At 41.9% G+C, this 23,774-nt stretch overlaps 1 protein-coding gene across 2 annotated transcripts; it reads right to left on the reverse strand.

The window, feature by feature from the left end:
• Positions 1–574: 574 nt before the first annotated feature.
• On the reverse strand, positions 575–23,231 carry IP6K2 (inositol hexakisphosphate kinase 2). Of its 2 annotated transcripts, XM_069812209.1 has the most exons (6): positions 23,135–23,231; positions 7,657–7,955; positions 5,284–5,506; positions 4,280–4,455; positions 2,817–2,992; positions 575–1,359 (listed from the first exon to the last, which is right to left on the reverse strand). In XM_069812209.1, the coding sequence occupies exons 2-6, from the start codon at positions 7,856–7,858 to the stop codon at positions 862–864; spliced, it is 1,275 nt and encodes a 424-aa protein (XP_069668310.1). In that variant the 5' UTR covers positions 7,859–7,955; positions 23,135–23,231; the 3' UTR covers positions 575–861. The 2 variants fall into 2 exon arrangements, with proteins under 2 accessions (XP_069668310.1, XP_069668311.1); XM_069812210.1 differs by lacking the exon at positions 7,657–7,955 and having other exon boundaries at positions 23,135–23,153.
• Positions 23,232–23,774: the final 543 nt, after the last annotated feature.

The raw sequence follows: 23,774 nt of genomic DNA on the forward strand, positions 1-23,774 counted from the left end.
CTTCTCTCCTGTATATTTGTCCCAAGTAAGATTTTAAGCTGCTTAGGATACCTTTCAGGCTCTGAAGCTCTCCGCTAGTCGCTGCCATTGCAGCTAATCCTGTAGGAGTTTTACGCATGTTTTGGCTCAGCTTAGATTAAAAAACGTCAATAGCTCTCTAGAAATGGGTTACACAGCATGAGATCTAATTTATAAGATCCTGAAACAGGAGATAGGTTGTTAGAGATTTTAAGAGACAAGTCTTCACTTATCAGATCATATCATTCTGGATGGAAGGGACCTCTGGAGGTCTCCCGTCCAACCTTCTGACATTTGGTCCCTCTGAGCCATCTTTTCCCCCATCTCTGCAGGCCCTGTTGCTTCAGCCTCTCCTCAAAGGGCAGGTGCTCCAGCTTGGTGGCTGTTGGACTTGCTCATTGCTCTTGACAGGAGGCCCAGAACAGATGTGCTATTCCACACGCAGTCTCACAAGACAGGTAAGCCTTGCTTGTTTATACACTGCTTTTGCATTACACCACCAGAAAGATCTGAGCTTCATCTCTTCCTCAGTCACCAGCAACAACAGAAGCATGGCTTACAATGAACAAAAAGAATTTTATTGGAACGTATACACACAGGGATAACAGAGGTATCTGAGTAATCAAATATGGAATGTTTAAGAAAGTTAAAATAAATAAGGATACCAAGTTTTGCCAGTGCTAGGTCCAGCACCGATGTAAGTAAATGCCCTCTGAATAAGTCTGACTCTGAGGGGACCATCCCTGCAGAGCCTGTAAAGATTCCTACCACCAGAAAGTGGCCAATAATTTTGGAATACAAAGAGTCACAATAGTGCTTTCTACTGATGTGCATTCACACTGTTTATTCACTACTTTCGTCTCTTATTTCTTTAATAATATCTATTAAATTCTGAAGTCCAAAAACATAACCCGTGTCTTGGCCCTCATGCACCACGCTATCTTCTCCATAGTACTTGCAGGTTGTGTGGGCAAAGTCTATCATACGGACATCAACAGTACTAGCAGTTGGTTTGTAGGCATATGCTCCTGCTGACTCATCTGACGATTCCTCTGAAAGGTCCTCTAAGTCCTCTGGGTCTGAGTCAACAGCAACTTCCTGCCTTTCCTTTCCATCATAAATGATCAGCAAGGAGCTTGAATAGAAGCGGTAAGACTCCTGCTTCTCTAGGACAGACTTGAGTTCAGTCAGTTTTTTAATAACAGATTCAAAGAGTTCCCTGCGCAGGTATTTGCCGTTATGAAAGAACTGGTAAAGTGCTTCTTTAAATCCTTGGACTGAGAGTTTTCTTCCGTGGTATTTATTCATGAACATTAGCTGGCCAGTGCCTGCCTGGTAGACCTGCATATACAAACACAAGACAAGAAAAGGAATAGTTAAAATTGGTGGTAATACTGACTCAAAGCCTTGAAGAGGTGGGGGGGGGAACCCAAACCAAAAAACAGACAGACATGCTACAGAAAGCTTTTACAAGATGACATACTACTCTCGTAAAATTGCTCTTGCACAGTTACAGAAACTGTTAACAACAGATCCAGCAGTGTCTGTGAAACTCAGAGACATGGAGGAAGTGGAAAATTCCTTCAGTTTAGATTCGAGCTTTTCCACTAGGAATGTAAGAATGAGGAGTTTAAGTGAGATTAGGAAAGCTGTGGCCAAGATCTCCAAATTCAAGCTACAATTTGTACCACAGCCACTCATTCAGCTCATTACCTGCCTCTGCTCACAGGTGTACCAGTTGATTCCCAGAATGCTGAGCTCTAAGTGACAGCAAACACTCCTATATAAAAAAACTAAGGTGTGTCCCATAATACTATGCATTTAAAGAAGTCAGAGGTGCTCCTGCAGGAAGATTCCTTCCTATAGGAGAGTAGTCTACACACTACACAGCTTGATAATGCCTAAACATCTCAGTCAAATAAGGATTGCAGGTGCCTCCAAAGTTCCTCCTTGTTTACCAGCACAGGTCTATACTGGAAGGTGAACAATGAGCAGGCCCCGCTCAAATCCCAGCACACTGTGGTTAGAAATGCAGCTCTCACACTTTCGTTTCTGCCTTGTGTTTTTCTCCGAAGTTAAAGAGAGCTAAACACCAAACATGCCAATAGTCACGCTGTGGAACAATTCCTAGCAAACACTGCTGGCATTCCTGGAATCTACTGGATGGGAGGAGAGAGGCTTCGGAAAAGCCTCAAATACAAACAAGTTGTTTCCCATTTGTCGCTCTAGGAATACAGAAACAAGTAAACAAAAAAACTCAGGTGAAAGTCCATGCAACTCTATCTCCTTATTTGGCCATAAGTCTTATCACATTTACCAAGCCAATTCTCATCTGCACTTTGCAACAAGTCTACTTTAAGCAGTGAAAGATCTGTGGCTTTTCAAAGTCTACAAGACAGAACTGATTGGTTCTTAATATTCTGGCAAATTGCCGCATGCTTTATTCAAAATGCATGTACTGGCAGAGCCTCCCTTCAGTTGTTTCCTACGCTACCCTGAAATGTTAATCAAATCAGTAATTCTACTAAACAGTTTTGAATTGCCACTATTGTGCAGGAGACGGTTTTTGTGCTCAGAGAACACATTCACTGATGCAGAGTGCATGCTGCAGGCTGCTCCTGCAGATGCTGCCACCTTCAACTGATAAGCGATACCCAAAAGCCTCATTCCCCTTACTGAAGGAAATGAAGCACAGAATGTCAAGGATAGCAACACATGGGATGACTACATAAGCCCAAAACCCTGCCAACAGAAATGGGTGCCAGTCTTGCCCTACACATAATTAGTTTTCCTCTCACCTGCATGCCACAAACTCGGACTCCAATAACAGCTGATGTACTCTGCTGACACTTGCGAATTTGATTAGCCTTCTTCTCTTCTGACGCATCATCTCCATGCTGTCGGGTTCCCATCTTAAGGTCCAACACACATGGTACTTCGTATCGAGATGTTAGGTTTTCCAGCAAAATGAATTCTGATTAGTTAAGGAACAATCCTCACAATGAGGAATACAGGTCTTAAAACCATTACCACAGATCTTATAGTGGCACAGTCTTAACTTTAAGCATACCCAAAACATGCCCGGTATATAGTAGCCTATCAAAAATTACAGTTACATAAATTTGGCATAAAGCAGAGTGGACATCTAGTTCCAGTTTTACTGATCTCTAGAGAAGACAGGTGAATTTCCACATTAAGTGGAAAAAAAGTAGCCAGGGTCATACAGAAATATAATCTGGCAGCTGACTTGGAATTATGAAGTACTTCCTGCCTAGCAAGAGACATTTTTTTGTGGGAAATGAAGATTTTGTGTGCTTCAGTTACCATTCAGAAACAGTGAAGCATCTTCACACCACCTCTGAAACACAGAAGCTAAAAAGCACTTCAGAACATCTGTAGTAATACCCTTCCAGAGATATCACACACTTCCATTTAGGTAATTTAATAATCATCTTCAGTGAAATGGTGAGGGTACCAGCCATGAAATGCTTTCTATTTTGAACAGTTTATTAGTCAGAGATGTTCTAGTAATCCATTCACTGAAACTACTCACACGTAAGGAATTTGTTTACCTAAGTATATAGATACTAATATTTTTGCAGGATGTATTGGTTGCATCCAAGCCTGCATACAGCAAGATTTTTTTTCCACAGAATGCACAGGGTGGAGATGCTTGCCTACAGTTCCATAGCACAAAACCAGCATGCTTCAGGTTTCATGGCTTCAGTCACTGTTTTTGCATTTCTCATGGTCCAGTTCTACATGATTGTTTATATTCAGCTTTTCTTTACCAGAAAGGCTCACTAAAAAGAGACTACTAGAAGCAGACAACTCCAGGCATTGGAATATCCTCTATATTTAAGAAGTTTCTGAAAAGGGGAAGATGACACTAGTTTTTAACATCACCAATACCAAAACAGTAACAAAAAGTGACAGAACTCTTCTTTGAAAGCTGGCATTAGTAAACTGTTTTTGTGGAAGATCCCAAACACAGTATGCTGTAAAACCTGTCCACTAACTAATCCACAACCGAATTAAGTTATCTGAATTTCCTAGCCTAGCTACTTTATTACATGCTGGAAAAGCCCATGTTCTGGAAATGGCTGGCAATCCCTTCAAAGTCACCAAATAAATCACAGCTTCAGAGAGTCTCTCCGGATTGCAGTTAAGCCTGCTCTGTACTTTCATCTGGCATGTTCAAGAAATAAAAAGCAGAGCCCTACTCATTCCATTGTTATGAAGTATTTTCAAGAAAGGATACTGTATTGATTCCGGTGTTTTGCATTTTCCTTCATCCGCTGCAACTGCTGCTGATGACATTTCATGCTCCAAGGATTATGGTGTTTAAACTGTGAACTTACATTTCCTTTTTTCTCTACAGTATAATACAAGACTTCAGATTTCTTCAGCCATTCAAATTCTTCCTCCAATTTGTGACTAGAAAACAGAACAAAGCATCAAATTAGAGGTCAAATAGAAAAATAAGCACTTTAAAAGGGCTGTCAGTGGATTTAACTTTACAAACTATTTTGCTCACCTTCACTAACAGCTGGCATAAGCTTTATTTTGCTTTCTGTACAAGTGGACAAGTTGCCCATGAGTAATATTTCAACCTTTATAAAGCTACTTCTGTATTAATATAAATTAGCATATAGCCAAATATGTTACAAAATATGTACTAATTCTACTTATATATTCTTTACCTGCATGAATTACTTCCATGGAAGTAATGCAAGAAGTAGCGATATGGCTTAAGATTTATCCTTTGCTAAGGTCACTGTTTTTAGCCCAATACATCACGGCTCACAGTTTATAGTGGGCACAATTTACATAGGTGAACAATGGGAAAAACATCACTAACATGGATAAAGCAGGATTCCCACAAAAGTATGCTGTAACACTGAAATAATTTTTGGTTTTTTTACAACTATTGTGCTTTTGCAGGTGGGTTGGTTTTGTTGGCTTTTTTTTTTCTTTTTTGCAGAAACTTCAAAAATAACATTGGGAAACCTTTTCCAATTGATCACAGGAAAAAAAAAAAAAAGAAAAGACTCAACACACAACTAGGCTGAGGACATACTAGTTTCACTACTGAACCTGTCCGCACGGAAGAGGTCAGGAAAAACAAAAGAAACGAGAAGAAAAGAAAATGAAAGTTAAGAGTTCTGTAGAATTCTCTGGAATTCTGGAGACCAGATCCTAATTTGACAGCAAAAAATTTTATGCTTCAATGGTCTGCATTCCAGATCCCCCTATCAAACTTACCTTTTCATTTTCTCCTCTTTCCTGTGCTGCCGGACCCATTCCTTAGACACTTTCTCATTTTCTAACAACATTGTCTTTTTGTTAGTCCATCGCAACAGCTTACTTTTGGGTTCACAGTCAGAATTATCTAAGTTTTCTAAGTTATCATGGTCCCCACTTAATGGATATGCTATTAGACATAAGTTTCCATCTTCATCCTCTTCAAAGCTCACCGACACCACACCTGAAGAGAGAAAGGACACAGACAGTTATGAATTGCTGAAGCGACAAGCAAGCCTTTTAGAACGCATGATTTTACACTAAGAATATAGCAACTTTTGTTTTTTTCTCTTACCCTGGTCCTTAGTTTCTATCTTGCCACAGGCCAAACCTCATCTGCCAACCTAACAAATATCAAAAGACCTAGACAAAAATGACACCTCACAAAAGACAATTCATCATATTGACAAAACAATGATACAAAAGGTTCTTTTCTCTCTCTGATGAAGTCACATAAGAATCAAATAATAACAGGAGACAATTTCAATTAATAAAAGTTTTTATTAATTTAAAAAACCTGACTGGTCTGACCCTAAGTGAGATGTAAAACATTTGTTAACATCTTGTAGTGAAAAGTGACCTGCACAAAAAAACCCCCTCACATCAAAAGCTTTAAGTTTTGCATGACAGCAAAGCAAAAAGCACTTATCCAAACAAGATTTGGTTAATAGATCCCCAGGGGAAAGGAAAGATTTGCAAATAGAGCAAAACAAGGAAAATGTCACATTACAACAGAAACTAGTCCAAAAGCTTCCACTTAGAATCACCACGTTTAATTATTCATTTTCTTCTCCTTTTTGGAATATATTTTATTGATACTGGTTATGCAGCAGTCTTGTCAAATAAGTTAACAAAAATGCAATACAAAACAAATCTGTTTGTGGTACAGAAACATGGTGAACCTTGAAAGCATATTTTTTTTTCTCATCTTCCCCTCAAGAGTCTCTAGAGCACTACATTGCATTTTAAGAGTCTTAGTGGAGCACTCTGACAGAGATGCGCTCAGTGCTACATTAGCCAGTTTCAGTGGTTAATGAAGAAACCATAACAATTGTCTGAATTGGTTTTAATTTTATTTTTCAGTCCTCTCTCTTTATTCTCAAATCAATCAGTCTGCACAGTTCTTGCAGCTCATCACTAGGCCAGAGGGGAGAGGTCTCGGCGAGAGATTGGCACTTCTGAGCTGGGCAGGCGGCTCCAAGACCTACAGTAGCTGGGGCAGGGAGCGCAGAAGCTCTGACTGACAGTCCTGCTGCCACAAAGGAAAGGACAACAGGAAAAAAGGGGGGAGCCAGCTAGCAAATGGCCTTTGGCTTTATCCTGGAAAAAATAACAGAGATGGACCAAGTGAGGCCCCTTACCCCTAAATCCCTCCCCACACTCCCCAAAAAGCCATATATACTAGTACAATTTTTCTATTACATTTTGAGAAGTATCATTCAAAGATCACATTTTCTTCCAGTCCAACAGAACTTGTAGTTACATGTCAAAAAGTCTCTTTAAGCGTGCAGGAAATATTAACTTTGAAACATCTCCTCTGAAGTCTTCCGCCAGTTTCACAAACAGTATGTAAAACTTCGTCACCCTTATGGTTGTTAAAATCAACGTGCTTTAAAAAGCAACTCCATTTTAAAAAGTGCTTCAGACATATTATTTATTAATCACCAGGCAGCAGTTGATGGAATAGAGAAGGGAAAGAAAAGTGTTTCTGTTAACTAGCGCAATTCTTAGGAGAACTGGAATTTCCACTCCTACATAACATCTGACTCAGCCTCATCGCGGCTACTTGATCCTTCCCTACCTAAATGCCATGAATTTTCATTTCCTTAATGGCAGAAACAACACTGCAGATATTCAACAAGACACTTCACTGACATGTATTTATTGCGATCAAAATGAGTCTGAGGAGAAATCCAAAAACAAGAGAGACCACAACTAAGCTTACACAAAACAGTCAACCAATCTTACCAAATCCCTGTAAACAAACATTAAACAAGTGGCAAAAAAAAAATTAGAAAGCCACAGAAAAAGCAGCAGAGAATTACTGAAAACAGTCACAAGCTGTTAGCTACTTACCTGTGCCTAAGGGAGATATATGGGCTATCACCAGCAGAGTTGCTCTACTCTAATGCTGTTAGTCAACCCAAACACCAACTTGGCAAGCATTTCCACCCTGCATCTCCACAGCCTGCCTCAGACAACATCAAAATACATGAAAAGAAAACCCTAAAATCTCTTCCACACAGAAGAGATTTCAGAGATAACAGAGAGCACAGCACACTTGTATTTACAGAAAGAAAAAGCCCAACCCCATCCTAAGGTTTGGTAACTTACCCTCATATTGCGGAGTGAATTTACGCATTTCTGTTGGGAGAGTCTCATAGAACTGGTGTTCTCTCTGAATAAGGGGTTTACAGATGGTCTTGTCATTAAACCGGAGGACACAGGAGTGTCCTCCAACCTGGTGGACAAAAGGCTCGAGCAGGACTCCCTTGGAATAGTGCTCCACTTCCATAGCTCCAAATGCTGGGCTCATCCTTGTAGCACATTAGACAGAAGAAGGCGACAGCAGTGAAGGCAGTTCAGAGCCAGAAGCCTCCGAGACCTGAAGGTGTTTATTCCGATTCAAAAGTCTGTTAAAACAAACACAAGAGAGCGCCGGGCCGTCAGCCTCCCCGCACGCTGAGGCCTGGGTAGGCAAGGCTGAGAGCCGCTGCCGGGTGGTGCCGCTAGCAAAGCCGGCCGCGAAGGCTCCTCCGAGCCGAGGGGAACGGAGCGGAGCGCGGCGCCGCTCGCTTTACGGAGGCGGCCGACTGCGGGCCCCGCGCGGGGCGCAGCCAGGCAGGCACGCCGTGTCCCCGCCCCTCAGCGCGCCACAACCAATGGGAGCCTCCGCGGGGCGGGGCGGACAGTGCCGCGGGTCGCTCGCCCGGCCGCGCATGCGCATCGGCGGCGCTGGTCGGAGGGCGAGCCGCAGATAAACTCCTGGTGTGTTGTGTTTTGTTTAAATTAAAAAAACGTTGATGGCAATTCCTGGCGAGTCCTACTTCAAGTTACGCCTAACGCCCTCCAGCATCCGTTCACAGAGCCAGACGCATCAGCGTTCGCAAGGATCCCTGCCTCCCCCGCGCTGAAGGTTAACAGCACACATCCCAGGCCCACCAGAGAAATTCATAATTAAAACCAAGTTTACAGTTCCTCCCTTCCAGACAACGACAGCGATCACAGTAACCTGCCGAGGTCCAGGCTGAACACTTATTTCACCGATTTATTCACAACAACATGTCAGATATTTAAAGTATTCCATAGATGCTACCTTTTCAGTTTAAAAACATACTGCTAATAAGCCATTTTCCAAGAACTTAGTTTTGCGTGTACAGCAGAAGGCAGTGTTTTGTGCCATCTGCATCCAAAGGATCTGCTACTGTACCCCTGTGACTACACACCACACAGTTCTGACCAACGTCCAGTTTCATGCAACTTCCACTTCAATACACAATTAAAGGAGCAAAGCTGAAAAAACAAAACATGACTGTCTTCGTCTGTACCTTCCAGTAAATTTTTAAGTCGAGTTGCTCTAATTTTAGACCCAAGCTTTAATCATTAACTTTTTGCAGCTAAAAACAACCTCATACTTATTTTGTCTGAAGATCATTACACGAACAATAATGCACTTAATTCAAAGAGACTACAAAGTGTTCTAGGTCACAGGTCTATTTTTATTTGTCCTCCTTAGATATTTAACAGCTTTACATTAACTGGAAAAGCAGAGACCTGCAGGCTTAAAGCAGCAGCACTAACAGAACTACAGACCCCTGCAGCATGCCCTGTACGTAAGGGCATTAATTGAATTAAACAACTAAACTGCTTAAAGAAACAACAGATCGATCAATTGAACCCCAGCTCCTGGAATGTTTACTCACGCCTAAGGATAACAGATCAATAGTTTTACTCACTACACACCAGTTAGCTTCCCCCCCCCCCCTTCTTTCAATAGCCTTATTTGACAAAAAGTTACCAACTTTTTTTTTTTTTTTTAGAATGAATTATTTAATACGGAAAACAAAACTCAGGCCCTCTCTGCACAAACAGGTAAAATTTAATCTGGAACAGTATTTCCCAGAAACAATACTCTCTTCTGATACTCTATATTTAAAATTAGAACAAAATCAGTAAGCTTTCCATCCCTATTTGTACTACTTTTAATTTCCTAGGTTTTTTTTATAATGCAGCTACTGCATCCCCAGAACAGTTTCTCATATACCTCAGCATCAACAACTTGACAACTGGGAGACACACAGGTAAAAGCCTCTCCATTCCACGCCGGACACAAGCCATTTCCAAAAACCTATTTAATTACGGCCAAGCCGAGCAACACTGCGGTGCCCAGAGAGCATGGAAAGCCGTGTACCCTGGCCTGACCTCAAACCCCGGGCCGTCCAACCCAGCTCCGCAGCTGCCGCAGTCAGAAGGTGGCACTGTTAGTGCTTCAGAGTCACAGACCTGCTCGATGGCTCCCCAGGGTACCACCCACCCCAGGCAGGGCCGTACTGCTCCTCACGTTAGACTCGACTGGAAGCTGGCTTACCAGCAGATACCTAACATACTTCACCTTCCACCAAACGCACACTTAGCAAGCCGCATGAGCTCCCCGGTAAGCTGTGATTGAGAGTTGCTTCCAATTTCTATTAGGGAAATTTTAAGCTTCAGTTTGTGTTTGTATAACGCACCAGTAATTTTACAAGTCTCAAGAGTTTTCATCAGGATTTCCTAGAGACAACAGTGCCTCCAGTCTTCTGGAATTTCCCAGGGAAAGCCAGAAGAGTGCCAGCTTTTACCGGGAAACACAGCTGCATATGTACAAGATCCTGTGGTGACAGCTTGACACTGGCACAGCCACTTTTAACAGCACCACAGGACATCAGTATTAGAAGAGCCACCCTTTCCAAGACAGCATTACCATTCTGTGGCCACCTTTCTAATTACCCCTGATGTAGAGACACTGATAGGCAGCTGCAGCAATTCAAACTTAGAAAGTAGCTGCAAGATCCCTTAACCTCAAACACCTAGTTAGTCCTAGTCCTGCAATCAGGGTTGCATCAGGAGTTCAGCCTTGTAGATGTTTATGCTATAGAAATGACTCTAGCAAGAAAGCACCTCTAACACAGACCATACACAACACCTTGTTTACCCAGCACATCTTCAGGGAGTTCATTAGTAGCAGCTCAACTTGTTTGCTTTCACATATAACCAAGTGGTCTGGACAATACTTGCACATGGTGCACCACATTCACTCAGCAATGGAATTGCCAAACACAGAATTGGACAGGACTACTCATGCTACTTTACTGTTTCCTGAAAAAGTAACGTCTGGCAGCACATCACACAGTGTAACTTCCCATTCAAGGGACAACAAAGCAAGTTTTTTATAGCTCTGATATTATAAAAATATCAGTTATGCAATATTTAGGCAGGACAACAACAGGACCTGGAGCACAGTTGTAGCACCCATCAGAAATGCTTTGCACAACCTCAATTTGTAAATACCTTACTTCCACAAACAACCTCAGAAGTATGTCAAATTGGTTCCACTTCCTTAGAAATAAAAACTTTAACCGAAGACCAACAGCTTCAAGTGGCACTGATGTCAACCAGCAGAAGCACAATACAGTTCTTCACTGCCTTTCCTCTGATCCTACACCCAGTTTGTTTTCAATGCTCTTTGAGCAAGAAAGAGCACAGAACAGCTGGGTTTAGGCAGTTTTCCCAGATACCAAACACAGGCTCACTGTACCCTGCCCTTTTCCTCCTACGTGCTTTTAAGTGCCTTTGGTTAAGATCTTTTGTTCAAAGGACATATCAGAAAAAAAAAAAAAGGGCAGCAGATGTACTATTCCTTCACATGTCAAGCATTTTAAGAGAAAAAACTGACATAACTTGAAGGAAACAAATAAAAACTCATCTAGAGCAATATCATTCTTACAGTAAGCAGCAAAAGATGTTTAAAACCCAAATCTGTAAAACTGAAGTGACATGTACAGACATCTTATTCTCATTCATGTGTGACAATGACCGTTGAAAGAATATCGCAATGAAGTCACATTTCCAGATTTTTAATATTAATCTCAGGTGACAGTATTCTTTGGAAGGTATTTCATGTCATTACAGACTCTCAACTTAGTCCCACATGTAAGTAATTGCATTAACAAACACATCCTCTGGAGAGCACAGCTCTCAGTTAAGCAGCAGGTCCTTCCTTTGTAACAATCTCAAAAATAACACCTCTTCCCAAAACTCTGTAATAGTAGAATTACTGATGCAGAGCTACCCTCCTAATGACTCTGTTAAAACTGGGTTCTCTCAAGTGCAGACTTTTTACTTTGGGTGGTCAGTATCTGCAGCTCCAAATTGCCATAAATCAGCTTTACAGTGACAGAAATAGCAAGGCAGTAGAGCCTTCTGCCTGTCCTTTTCTCAGTTCACTGGCTAGTGCAAAGAGGAAGCTGACAGAGTAGCTACCTGCCAAGTCGAGCTGCTGCAGGATGCTATAAACCCTGCTGAACCAGACAAAGATAAGCCCCTTCCCAAGGTTCCAAGGAAACAGAGGAATGGCACAGCCAGCCAACGGGACCAAAGAAGAGTATCAGTGACCCATTAGAGAAGCCAAAGAGGAAGCTGCTTCAGCCCAAAGAATGCTCAGGAAGAAATGAATACCAGCTGAGAAAGGACATAGGAAGATGCAGATATCAATGCAGAAAGTATATGGTATGTTTGTGAGAGCCCACCACGTTTCATGCATACAATTCAAAAAGTATCTCAGGTCTGAGTCGGTAAGTCATTACAATGCTCAAAGAGAACAACCCTTCACAACTGAAGCAAAATAAACACACTTTAAGAACCTACAGTACCCCTATGAAAACTGGAATAGTTACAGGAATTTTACAAGTCCTTATGTGAGCAAACTATACATTTCATTAACTGTTACTTTACAAATAGCAAGGTACATTCCTTGAATCAAAGAACACAAAATACAAAGCGGAGGATGCAACATGAGAATATTAAGATATGTTAAACATGCTCAGGCTTACAGTTCTTGCACAACTTGTGATTCATTTTGATGAAAAGCAATGCCATTCCTCTACACATAACACTATTTCATTAGCCAATTTGCCCAGTCTAACATTGGTAAGGAATTGCTTCTAACATTCACTATAGTTGCTGCTTGACTCATGAATTGAAGTTACTCTGATGTGTTCTGCTCCAGAAGTTCTTAAGACTAGAATGGAGATACTCAAATCCTCTACTGACCAGTCAGCTGCCTTAAACCAGTAACAGAAATACAGAATTATATTTTAAAGATGAACTGCATATAGATTAGGGAGCAAACCCCATACAATAGATGTTTTTCATTCTTAAATGAATGCAGAGGTCTTTTTTCTGTTATCACAACTGTTTTAATAGATTCCTAACTTTGAGGATGCATTATACCTCTAAATAAAATGCCAAGTCCCACACTAGGATGCTTTTGAAGCCTTTTGTATGTTCAATAGTAACAATATAACTAAGTTTAAGCAATAAAAGCTATAGTTTCTAACTTTTTATCTCATTACAGTACAAATGCAGAGCCTGCATAATAATGTGCTCATATGAATCCTATGGTTTTGGAAAAAGCCTTAAGAGCAGCCTTAAATCCTGCACGATTACAGGAAGCAAACACTTATTCTGGTAACTAATTTTAAGGAAAAAGTTTATCTTCAGTAAAAAAGTGCACTGACATTCTCAATTATCAGATTTTTTTCGTTGTAAACAAAAACCTGTCCCCTAAACAGCAAGTAATGCAATTTTAATACAGCAGACTTAATACTTTTCAACATTGTGGGGGGAATAGTGCCATGATATCAAGTGGGGGCCGGGGGGGAAGACATCACCCAGGTGAGCATACTGCTTTTTAGTTGTCTCATTTTCTGTTTACCCTAAATGCAAGAACAAAATATGACACAACATGCTGTAGGTCTGCAACACTCACTAACAAATTTGGCTCATGTCTGGAAATACCCAGACTCAAAAGGTACAGAAAACTACTCCATTGAGCTTACTTTAAAAGAAAGACTAGAGTGGAAAAATCCCTTCTTTTTCATTAAGTATAACCTTAAACCAAGTGGTTGTGATGGTAATAAAAAAATTTTAAAGAAAGAGTATGCTGAGCTATAAGTTCCTATGCAAGTCAGGGTTATTTAAGCTCTTCTGCAGCAAATCAATCAATGTAACAATCATTAAGTTATCTCCACATGACTTGTACTCAGAGATGAGTAAGCATGAGGTTTTGTAAAAATACTTAGCAGGAACACTTGCAAACCCAAGAGTAAAATACTGAGTCCTCCACAGCTACGTATTGAGACTACATGTGCATTCCCTTTCCAAGCAGAAATACTTTTGCTATAGCCTTCACTGGTAAATCATGAGGGTGATGAGAGTCAGGCACTGTCATGATGAATCTATCATGATCACCTACAGATACAAAAAGCCAAAAAAGAGCAGATTATTCTTGTTGAATGTAGGGTGCTTGGGCTAGACCAATAAAAGAAACCATCTGCTTGTTGAAAGTGCTGATATAATGCAATATTCTCCCTTTTTTTTTAATCTGTCCTTATTAAATGGCTAGTAACTGCAGCACCACATCACTGTAGTTGGAAAAATGAAAGAACTTCTCCAGATAAAAAGGAAAAAAAAAAATCTCTGAATTAATTTACTGAATCACACAAAACAGACTGAATCTAGAAACCCAGAATTATACATGAACTCATGCACTAAGTTTCTACAAAACATGTTTGCAAAACCCTTTGGGAATGAGACAGAGCTAACTGGACAGCAGTCTTGGCCCATCAAGGTAGAAAGGTAATCCTAATTTTAACCTTAGACTGCGAACAAAAGATTCCCACCAAGAAAGAATGCATGCTTATTATCGGGTGGAAAGTATGTATTCATCTGTTCAATAAATTAAAACAGCAGCCCTTGCCCTCCTCCATACCAATTACAGGAACTCCCTGTATCAAGTTGTATACATTTTTCCTGCTGGATTATTGGAGGAATTTAACAATAAAATTCAGTAACATCCACTGGCATTAGATTTTAAGAAAATGTGATGCTCTGTGCCAAAGCTCATCTATCACTGGCACATGACAAACCAAACACAGCTGAAATAGTATTTAGGTTTTTTTAAATAATGTTCCAACATTTTTGTAAACATTTAACAGTTTAACATACCTTCAAAAACATTAAATAATTAAAAACTCTCTAGGCAGTTTAAAACTGCAGAAGAACATCCTGAAATGCCCAAGGTTCTTCTGAGGACCTCAGGTCAGGTATGTCACACCTAAAGGTACTACTCCTCCCCATCTTTTTCCCCCTCCACTGAAAAGAGAGGGAGGACAGTCCAGCACCAGCTACAATGGCAAAGGACTCCCAAGTGCTACATTCAAGATCCTGTTCTTCTGTGAACTTCTCAAGAGTGTAAGCCAGCACCCTTAGAGATTCTTTTTTAACCAAAAGAGCATCAGGCCTTTTCTGTCCACTAAGAATTTTGTCTATAATATAGAAATGAAAGACAATGCACTGAGAAGCTGAAAGATGTATAGAAAGATGCACTCTTTCAGCACAAAACAAATTCTTTTAAACCAGCAACATGTTTATGCTATCTCCTTTTACACTCTAAACATGGAGTTCTAGTTCTGACTTCCTTTAAATATAACCCAAATACAATAGTAGTTACTACGAGAAATAAACACTGCCACACAGGTTACAACATGTATTTACACCTGTAAATTTAACACCACAGCTGCAGAGCCACCTCTTGTAGCAAATACCAAAGAGACTTTTGAATACAACTTTAACAGATGAAACTAAGAATTATGAAACGTTAGGCATAACATATTAAGGGAGCAAACTATAAACAAAAAAATCTGAAGTTGCATAATGCTCTATTATTGTTCTTCATGCACAGCCATTAACCCTATCTTCCTTAAACCAGTTCTGTATTACCAGGAGACACCCAGTTCCCCAATCCTGTTGTCCGGGAAAGCAAGGTAAGTAACCAAGGCAGTCTCCAAGAGCTTCTAGCTTTTTCTTAACAGAAGCACACACAGCAGCCCCTCAGCTGCAATTTCATAAACCTCAGTGAGGAGGTTATGCACTTAGTACAACTAACATTTCAAGATCCCCAAAAGCAACAGCTTTCAGCTTTCCCTACACCATTTGTGATCTGTAAGTTTAACAACTATATACACAAAGCTCTGGAGAAATGCCAGAGTTTTACTTCTCAAGTAAAAGCTATTTTATCTCCCTAGAACTAAAATATAAAGCCAAGTTACAGGTTACTAAGCATATTCAGCCAGAAAAAAGCATGCAATTCTGACCCATGCAGTTTTTCCAGGGATTGTGTAATTTAAGAACTAGTCTCTTTTCCAAGTAAAAATGCCATGGAAACTAAGAAACCTGAACCACCATAACTAAGCTACTTAAACTTCCTATTTAGAAACTGATCCATCTTAAAACAGTGTTCTGGCACCAGCGGCTAAAAACACCAGTTGCTATAAAAAGACAATACTGCCCTTTGTCGTGGAGAAACCAAAATAGCATTCAGCCTTTAATCTTCTGAAAATATGACAGCAAGAGCTAAATTGTGTGGATTACACACATGAAAGTGTTATTCAAGACACCAAAGCCCCCAGAAATTCCAGCATTAAGATTAAAATAAATCCAAGGCTATGCCTTTTTCATTACCATGAATTTAGCAGTCTGGGAACTGTATTTCTAGCCACTCAATAGAAGAACATGGTATCTTTGTCACTGGCCCTTGAGTTGTGACCAATTTGCCGTATATGAGAAGTTGCTCAAGAGGACAACAGTCAAGTCCTGTTCGAAGGTCACATTCACTTAACTACATAAAGGTTTTCTTTGTCCGTATTCCCTTCAGAAATCCCAATCCCTAATACTTTTTAAACCATTAAGAACTCGCAGCCCACAGGACAAGATCGTTAAATTTAAGCTTAGATGCCCAAATCCTACAATCCAGTCTAACTCCTTAAGCAAAAATTTCCAGAGGAGCACAAAGCAAAGATCATCTATAAATAAACTATTACAGGAAGAATGGTGCTCAAAACACAGTTACACGTTTCATCCATCCCATTCATGTGTATATTCATCTATACCATCAACATACTTCAAATGAAGAAGTTTAGTCCCCTTTTGTAGAAGATGCTTAAAAAGTAGCCCAGAAGGAGATAGTCATCAGACTTGAAATGCCCATCCACATTCTTAACTATAATTCAAGTGTAAGTTCCAAGACTTTACTTCTGATGATCATGACAGATGGAGTTTTTGCTCCAGACCAGCTCAAGTTCATGAGATGCATTTAACATATCTTTTAAAATTGTATTTATTTTTCAAAACACTTCAAACTACTGAAAATACATCTCAAAACAGATAACACAACCCAGACTTGTATCTTAAAGGGAAGAGTTTATACGATTCAGTGCTCTCTACATGCTCTTTCCCTAAAAAGTTATGAAAATAACTGGGTCCTAAGACCTTGAACATATAGCTCCTTCCAGGATGACTGAGCAATTACAGAAGTTCAAACCCAAACCCCAGAAAATAATTTCACTGTGCATCTTGCTAAACTGCAGCAGATTGGACATAAGCAACTAAGGACAGGAGAGGATTCTTACAAGACAGACTGATGTGGCGCAACAAAACCATGGGGAAAGTCGTGAACGTTTCCTCTGGTAAATGTAACTTATTTCAAGCACAGTTTCCCCTAGTAAAAGGGACAAGGACCTTTTGTACAAGCACACCTGCGCAGTACTTAAAAAAATGCCTTTAAAAAAAATTATTTACGTATTTCATGTTTCATCTTTCAGTGATCTCGTAATACACCATCTGGGACCAATTACAGGCTCACCATAATAATCACTGTCAAAGAATTAATCCATTTTAATCTCATACAGTTTACATATTCAAACAGCAGTACAAAAGCACTTGAAGAAAAATCTTATCAATTCCAGTAATCTGTAACAGGGAGCTTTTGCAGGGCTTGGCTGTATTGCTCTTGTCCTCACCACAGGCTGAAACACATTTAATGACGCAAAAAGAGCTAGCTAGCTAGTTTTAGTAGCCCAGCTAATGGGACACAACTATAGTAAGTCTTATTCCCTTAAACACATCTGCTGCTTTACAGGCAATTTTTATAGCAGCCAGTGACTCCACAGCACAAGCAAGTGTGGTTTGCACAATAGCCTTCAAAGAGAAACCATCACTACCCAAAAAGGGAAGACTCAGACAGGATGATTGCCAAAAACCTATTTTCTCTTCAAAAACCTGCAATATAGCACCACCATCAACACAGTGCTCATGTTCCAATTCTGTATTTCTAAAAAACAGCATACTCTCAGGAAAAAAAATAATTTCAAGTCTTCAAGCTTATGAAAGACCATTTTATTTTTTGGAAGCAAACCATGCATAATGATGTTAAATCATTATTTGCACCTTAAAGCAAGAAATCACCATTCAGCATTTACATTTAAATACACAAAAGGTTTTGTTTCAACAGAACAACTGGAAGACAGTCCTCCTCTCACCGCACTGACTCTCACCACACAACTCAGGGCAGCTCAATCAGCACTTACTTCGTTTACCCCTCATCCTTGAGACACTACTTATTTCCATGAATTCTGAAATGATTCTCCAAACCATTTTGTTCCCTCCCCATCTTGAGCTATACCCTCAACTTTAATATTCACAGATGTCTCTTCAGAAAACTGACTGGTTCATTAAGCCAGATCCATATTTTTTTCCTAAGTTAGCTTGAACAGATTCCCAGTTACAATGCTAGTTAATATCAGTATGAGCACATCCGCATACCAATTTAACCTCATATCTCCAGTTAAATTGAATCAACCTTCTGAAAGAGCTAGCACCTCAGAGACATCAAGATGATGCTTATCATGTCAGCAGTTTCACTTCTCATCTTTCTAACAAGGAACTACATTAATCTAATTGATGTCACCAACTGATGACTTCTGGAAAAAGATATGAAAAAGGAAAAGAGCAAATGTTAAAAGAAAGAGGTCATCTTCAATAAGCATGAAACTAGGCAGCACCCACAATTCCTGATAAGGTTCCAGGCACTGTAGAAAATTTCTGCATCACAGCCCTGCACAGCTATTTGGGTATGCTCAAAGCCCTCTGTGCTTCAAGAAAATAAAATGAACATTTTTGCTGTGCTCATTCTAATACAGATTCTGGCACAAACCCCCCAAACCCTTGCTGCTTCTAAGTGTGATTTTCTGAGGAAAAATAGCCTAAATAATTGCATCTTCTGTCCTTGAGCTTGTTCGCCATAAATCTCAACAACCTACAGCATCATTAACCAGTTTCAGCAAGTCATCCAAATCTTTTTTTTCAGTTTGGATGTCAACACAGCAGGACAGAAGACAGGGACCAAGAGAGGCAGTAGAGCTGAAAGGCCACTGCATGAATTCAGTACTTACCTGTTCTGTTTGGGCTATTAACTGGCTGATGAGCAGGTACACAGCTCCAAACCAGCCACCGCCTGTGCCATCTCTTGCCCAACCATTCATCATGGCATGTGCACAGAGTTTGTCTTCATAAAGCAGGACTCTCAGTGGTCAAAACCATTTTATGAGCAAGCCTTTCTTTTTCCCATAAAACAATGCAAAACTAGGTACTAACTGGTTCCAGCTATCTCCAGCAGACAATCCTCCATATGTGCCAGCAATCCAGACACAGGGTCATCAAAGATTGCAGGTTAAATATCCGATAACCAGTAGCGTGAAAGAGTACTTTCTGTACCTATTACAAAGATTATCATTACCTTATTCTAACACAGACTGTCTTCCTGAGACAGAGTCAGGACTTCAAAGACTTAGTGCTACACAAGTCAAGAATTTGCAAAAGATTTCAGTGATGATTTCAAGCTCCTAAACACCCAATTAAACACAACCAATGTTGGACCTTCATCTGAAAAAACAATTTTGCTTATGTTATGTCTTCCAGTATTTCAGACTTTGCAGGAGAAATTTCTAGCTACTTACAGCACATGAGATTGTGTCATACAGCTTTTTGCAAAAGGGGGGAAGAAAGAATTATTTTGAAACAGAATAGTTATTATGAGAGGCACAAAAATAACAACCTAATAAGGTATTTCTAACAAAAGCTGTAGAAACGCACATTTGCGGTTATACCTTAACACTCTAAAATGTAGCCTCTTAATATTTGAAAACTACCCCTATATTGTTTCAAAGATCAACCACCTTGGGCAAGACAGAAAGCCAGATAAAAGAATTAGCGAGAGGAAAAATCCTCTCCCCGCAATGGAAAATTTTCATCTCTTCAAGCAAGGCACAGAGATGCTCAACCGGACCTGCGTTGCCTGGAGACCAACCGCAGCTTCTTGCCAACAGGGACGAGCTAAGCATCAGCAAATTCAACAACTGATAAGTGGATGAACTGAATGAGAGGCAGCAAGTTTTTTCCACACACCAGTGTAAAAACCTGATGGCTTTCAGATAATGGTTCTACCCCATGTTCACTAGATACACAAGAATTATTATCAATGTAAAATGTCAGCCTAATTAAGCTTCAAACTCCACTGTACTCAGCTCTTACCCCCACACTTCTGGGTACAGCTAGAGCAGTAGAGTGCATTCAAGTAAAAATTTTTAGTTGCAGCTCAATTTCTGCCTTTTCAATCTTTTGATGCAGTACCTGAACTTTTGGAATACGTTCCTACTCATTAAACAACTTCTGTGTTTAAGCATTGGTGCAGAAACATTAAGAAAACCAATGAACTACATCAAAAAGGAAGAAGCTACACCTTGGCTTAGCATTAAAAACCACATCAAATCATGCTTCACTTCAAAACCTTGCCTTTGCTCCTAGCCTCTTCCGACATGCAGCCCCCTGGGCAGGACAGCATCAGAAGCGTTACTGAGGAGACACTTGTTTTGCCTACTCTGGACCTGGAACTGCTCCCGACCTCGGGCAGGCACCAACTCAGCTGTGGGAGCAGCACTCCTGACCTCCCAGAGAAACACCTCGGCTGTCTCCCAATCTCTAAACACCATCAGATGAGAATCATCAAAAGTAACTAGTATTTAATACCAGTTACTCCAGAATTTCCCCAGACCTCATCTAATTCAATTCACTGAAAGTATTCAGACACTAAAGAATTAAAGATTTTTAAGAGTGACTTCTATTTAATTTAACCCTGTAGATGCAATATCCTTGTGGAATTTATGTCACTAGTGAAGTAGGTCTTCCACCATCAACATGACAGCATACACTTCTCTGCCTCCACCTATTCCTAAAGCAGAAGGGCATACCCCAGCACGATAGCTGACAGACTGAGACACCCTTAGTGCCTCAAGGTTTACACCCTTCCCCTACCCTTTAAAAGAAAAAACATCCCAAAAATATCCTCTCATGCTCCCCAGTTATCAGAGAACAACTAAAGTACCACCATACCAGTGACCTGGCTGGAAGCCCATCCACTGACAGGCAGCAAAGAGTTTCTTTCTTTAATATCTTTTCTCATCCTGTTTTTTCAAAACCACATGCCTGACAAATCTAAAGTCTTCCCTGCAAGCAACTAGTAGGGAAAGAATTTCTGAGAGCACAAAGCCCAGTATTCATATGACTGACTCCTTCCCAAGTTACCATACCACATGGTCCTGATGGCTCTGATCTACCTCTCCTCAAGAAGCAACAACAACATAAAGCTTACATTACTTGTATGACCACAGTACACAGACAAGGTAACAGATTATTACTTCAGAAAGGTATAAACAGCAAAGACAGTAAAGGTAGGAAAATAGCTTTTCAATTAAATGAATTAATATAAATTTATGAAAAGCTGCCTGGCCAAGTTTAAGGTCTGAAATTTTTACAAACAAGTACATATGAATGGCTGTAATCCTTCCCTGAAATCCTTCCCACGACCCTTAACCAGGAGACACTTCTGAGCATTTAAGATTACCCTTTTTTGAAGAAATTCTTCTGAATTCTGGCAGTTAAATCATTGGGTTCTTCCTCATTTAGTAATATACTTTAATCAAGAAAAAAATATAACAACAAGCTGGAAGATGCTAAACAGGCCAAATGTAAACAAATTAATCAGTCCATTTTAAAAATACATATATTCGTGTGTAGATGCATGTGTATATAAACCCAGTTTCCATTCCTTAATGTTATTGTAAGTCCTGAAAATATGAAATTAATTTCAACCTAAAGACAATTTCACAGCTTCAAATAGCTTTTATCTTATATAAGCAAAGTTATGAGCAAAGATGCCAACTCTTCAACATTTAAAAGGCAAAATAACCCTGACCTTGTTATTCTCAAGTGTCAAATTTGAACTGTTCTACTTTCACTTCACTGTTACGTGTTGAGTAATGACCAGCAGCACACCATCTGACTGAAAATTTAAACCGAACTCACGTTAGCTTTAACGTTCCAGAACTAAATATTAAAGCAAAATTCTAATTACAGTATTTGACACCGAACTGCCCCCTTAGATGTTCATGAGTCTAAAAAACCATATGGGTGCTGCATTCATTTCTAAAACACCTGAATATATGGGACACATAAGGCATTGTGTCAAAGAAATAAAAAGACAGGCTAGAATTAGAGGGCAATTAAATTCCAGCATATATCAGGAAAGACATCAGGGTTAAACACGTGTACTCTTCACAGCGGAATTAAAACCAAGGATGTATCAGGGTGTAATTACCAACAGGCTGTTATCCTATCGACAATGATAACATACATTTTCTTAAGCAGTATGCCAATTTCCAAAGCCTCAACTGTAAGTTTAAGAGCCTGAGGGCCCCAAACCACGTTAACAAGGTATTATAAACCTATGATGCTCAGAACAGCTCGTAACAGCACCCAGTACTTCCGTTTTACACAGAAAAAGGGTATTCGTGAGCAGCACGTCCAATTATGCACACATCCCGAAGCACCCTTTTTTCGTTTTGTAATATTACCAAATGTATGAAACAGTCGTCAAACCTGCAGCACAGCCATCACCCAGGCAAAACGGAAACCAACGTCTTATGATTCAGACAGACGAGAACTGCTGAGTAACAGCAAGGGGCGACAACCAGCTCCGGGGTCACCCAGCCACGTAAGACCGCATAACTGCGGCCCCCCCCCGCCCCGAGCCAGGACCGGCGCTGCCGAAAGCCTCTCGCCCCGGTAACCCCCCACCGCCGCCCTGCACAGCCCCGCGGGGGAGGGCAGGGCTCGGCAGGAAGCTCGATTCGGTGTGCGAACGGGGATGCTCCGTGAACGCTGTCGTCGTCCCCCACATCCTGGACCAAACCCGCATCCCCCGGGGGTGATGCCAGGCCAAAGCCCTGCTCCCTCCCCCACCGGGGAGGGGGGGAAAACAGGGCATTGCCCCCCTCCCTTCCCGCTGGGCCCGGGCAATGCCCCTCCCCCTACCGCCGCCACAGGCCTGCGGCTGCCGCCGAGCATCCCCCAGCGGGAAGCCGGGAAGCCGCCTACCCTCCGCCTCCGCCAGGCCAGGCACCGACCCCCCGCGGCGGGCGGGGCTGGGGCCTGCAGAGGCAGGGCCCCGCCGCGCCTCACACGCCAGCGGCAGCCCCCGGCCACCCCCTCAGAGCCGACCGCCCCGGGGGAGGGTGGGGCCGGCGGCGGGTTCGCCGAGAAGCCCGCGGCGCCGAGCGGGCCGGCCGGCAGGCCCGGAAGAGCGGCGGGACGCGCCCGTTACCTGCTGTCAGGCCGGCGCCGGCGGCGACTTCGCCTCTTTTGTTCCTCAGACGTCAAAATGGCGGCGCGGAGCGGGGCCGGCTCTCCCCCACCCCAGCACGCCCCGCCCTCCCACCCGCCTCCCTATTGGCTCGGCCCGCACCGCCGCGCGCTGATTGGGCGGCCGCCAGCGCCGCAGTTGCTAGGGGAGCCGGAGCGGGCGGCAGGCGCGGGGCTGGGGCACCGCAAGCCCAGGCAGCGCTGGGCCCCTCCGGGCCTCGCCGTCCGCGCTCTGCAGCCCGACCTGGCTGCGCACCCCTTCCGCGGAAACCGCGGAGCGTGGGGGGGGTTGGCCGGCCTGCTTCGTAGAGTCCGGGTCTGGGAAGCAGGACCGCGGGGAGAAGCAGCCCCTCCGTGGCTCCCAGCCTCCGCGCAGGACCTGCCTCAGCTTTGCGAGGCGAACGCGGGACGTAGCTTCCACCTTTGCCCGGTGAACGCCTCCGCCCGAGGTGGCCCCGCCGTGTGCCCTGCCTTGTCCCCTGCCTTGTCCCCCGCTTGCCCTCAGCCTGGTGCCAGCCCTGTGCGGGGTGGGTTGGGTTTCCTCTTCCTGCCCCTTAACAATCTTTGGAGTTACACCTTGACTTGCAGGCCGCAGGAGCCAT

Source organism: Haliaeetus albicilla, chromosome 24 (assembly GCF_947461875.1).
Source record: "Haliaeetus albicilla chromosome 24, bHalAlb1.1, whole genome shotgun sequence".
Classification (NCBI taxonomy): domain Eukaryota; kingdom Metazoa; phylum Chordata; class Aves; order Accipitriformes; family Accipitridae; genus Haliaeetus; species Haliaeetus albicilla.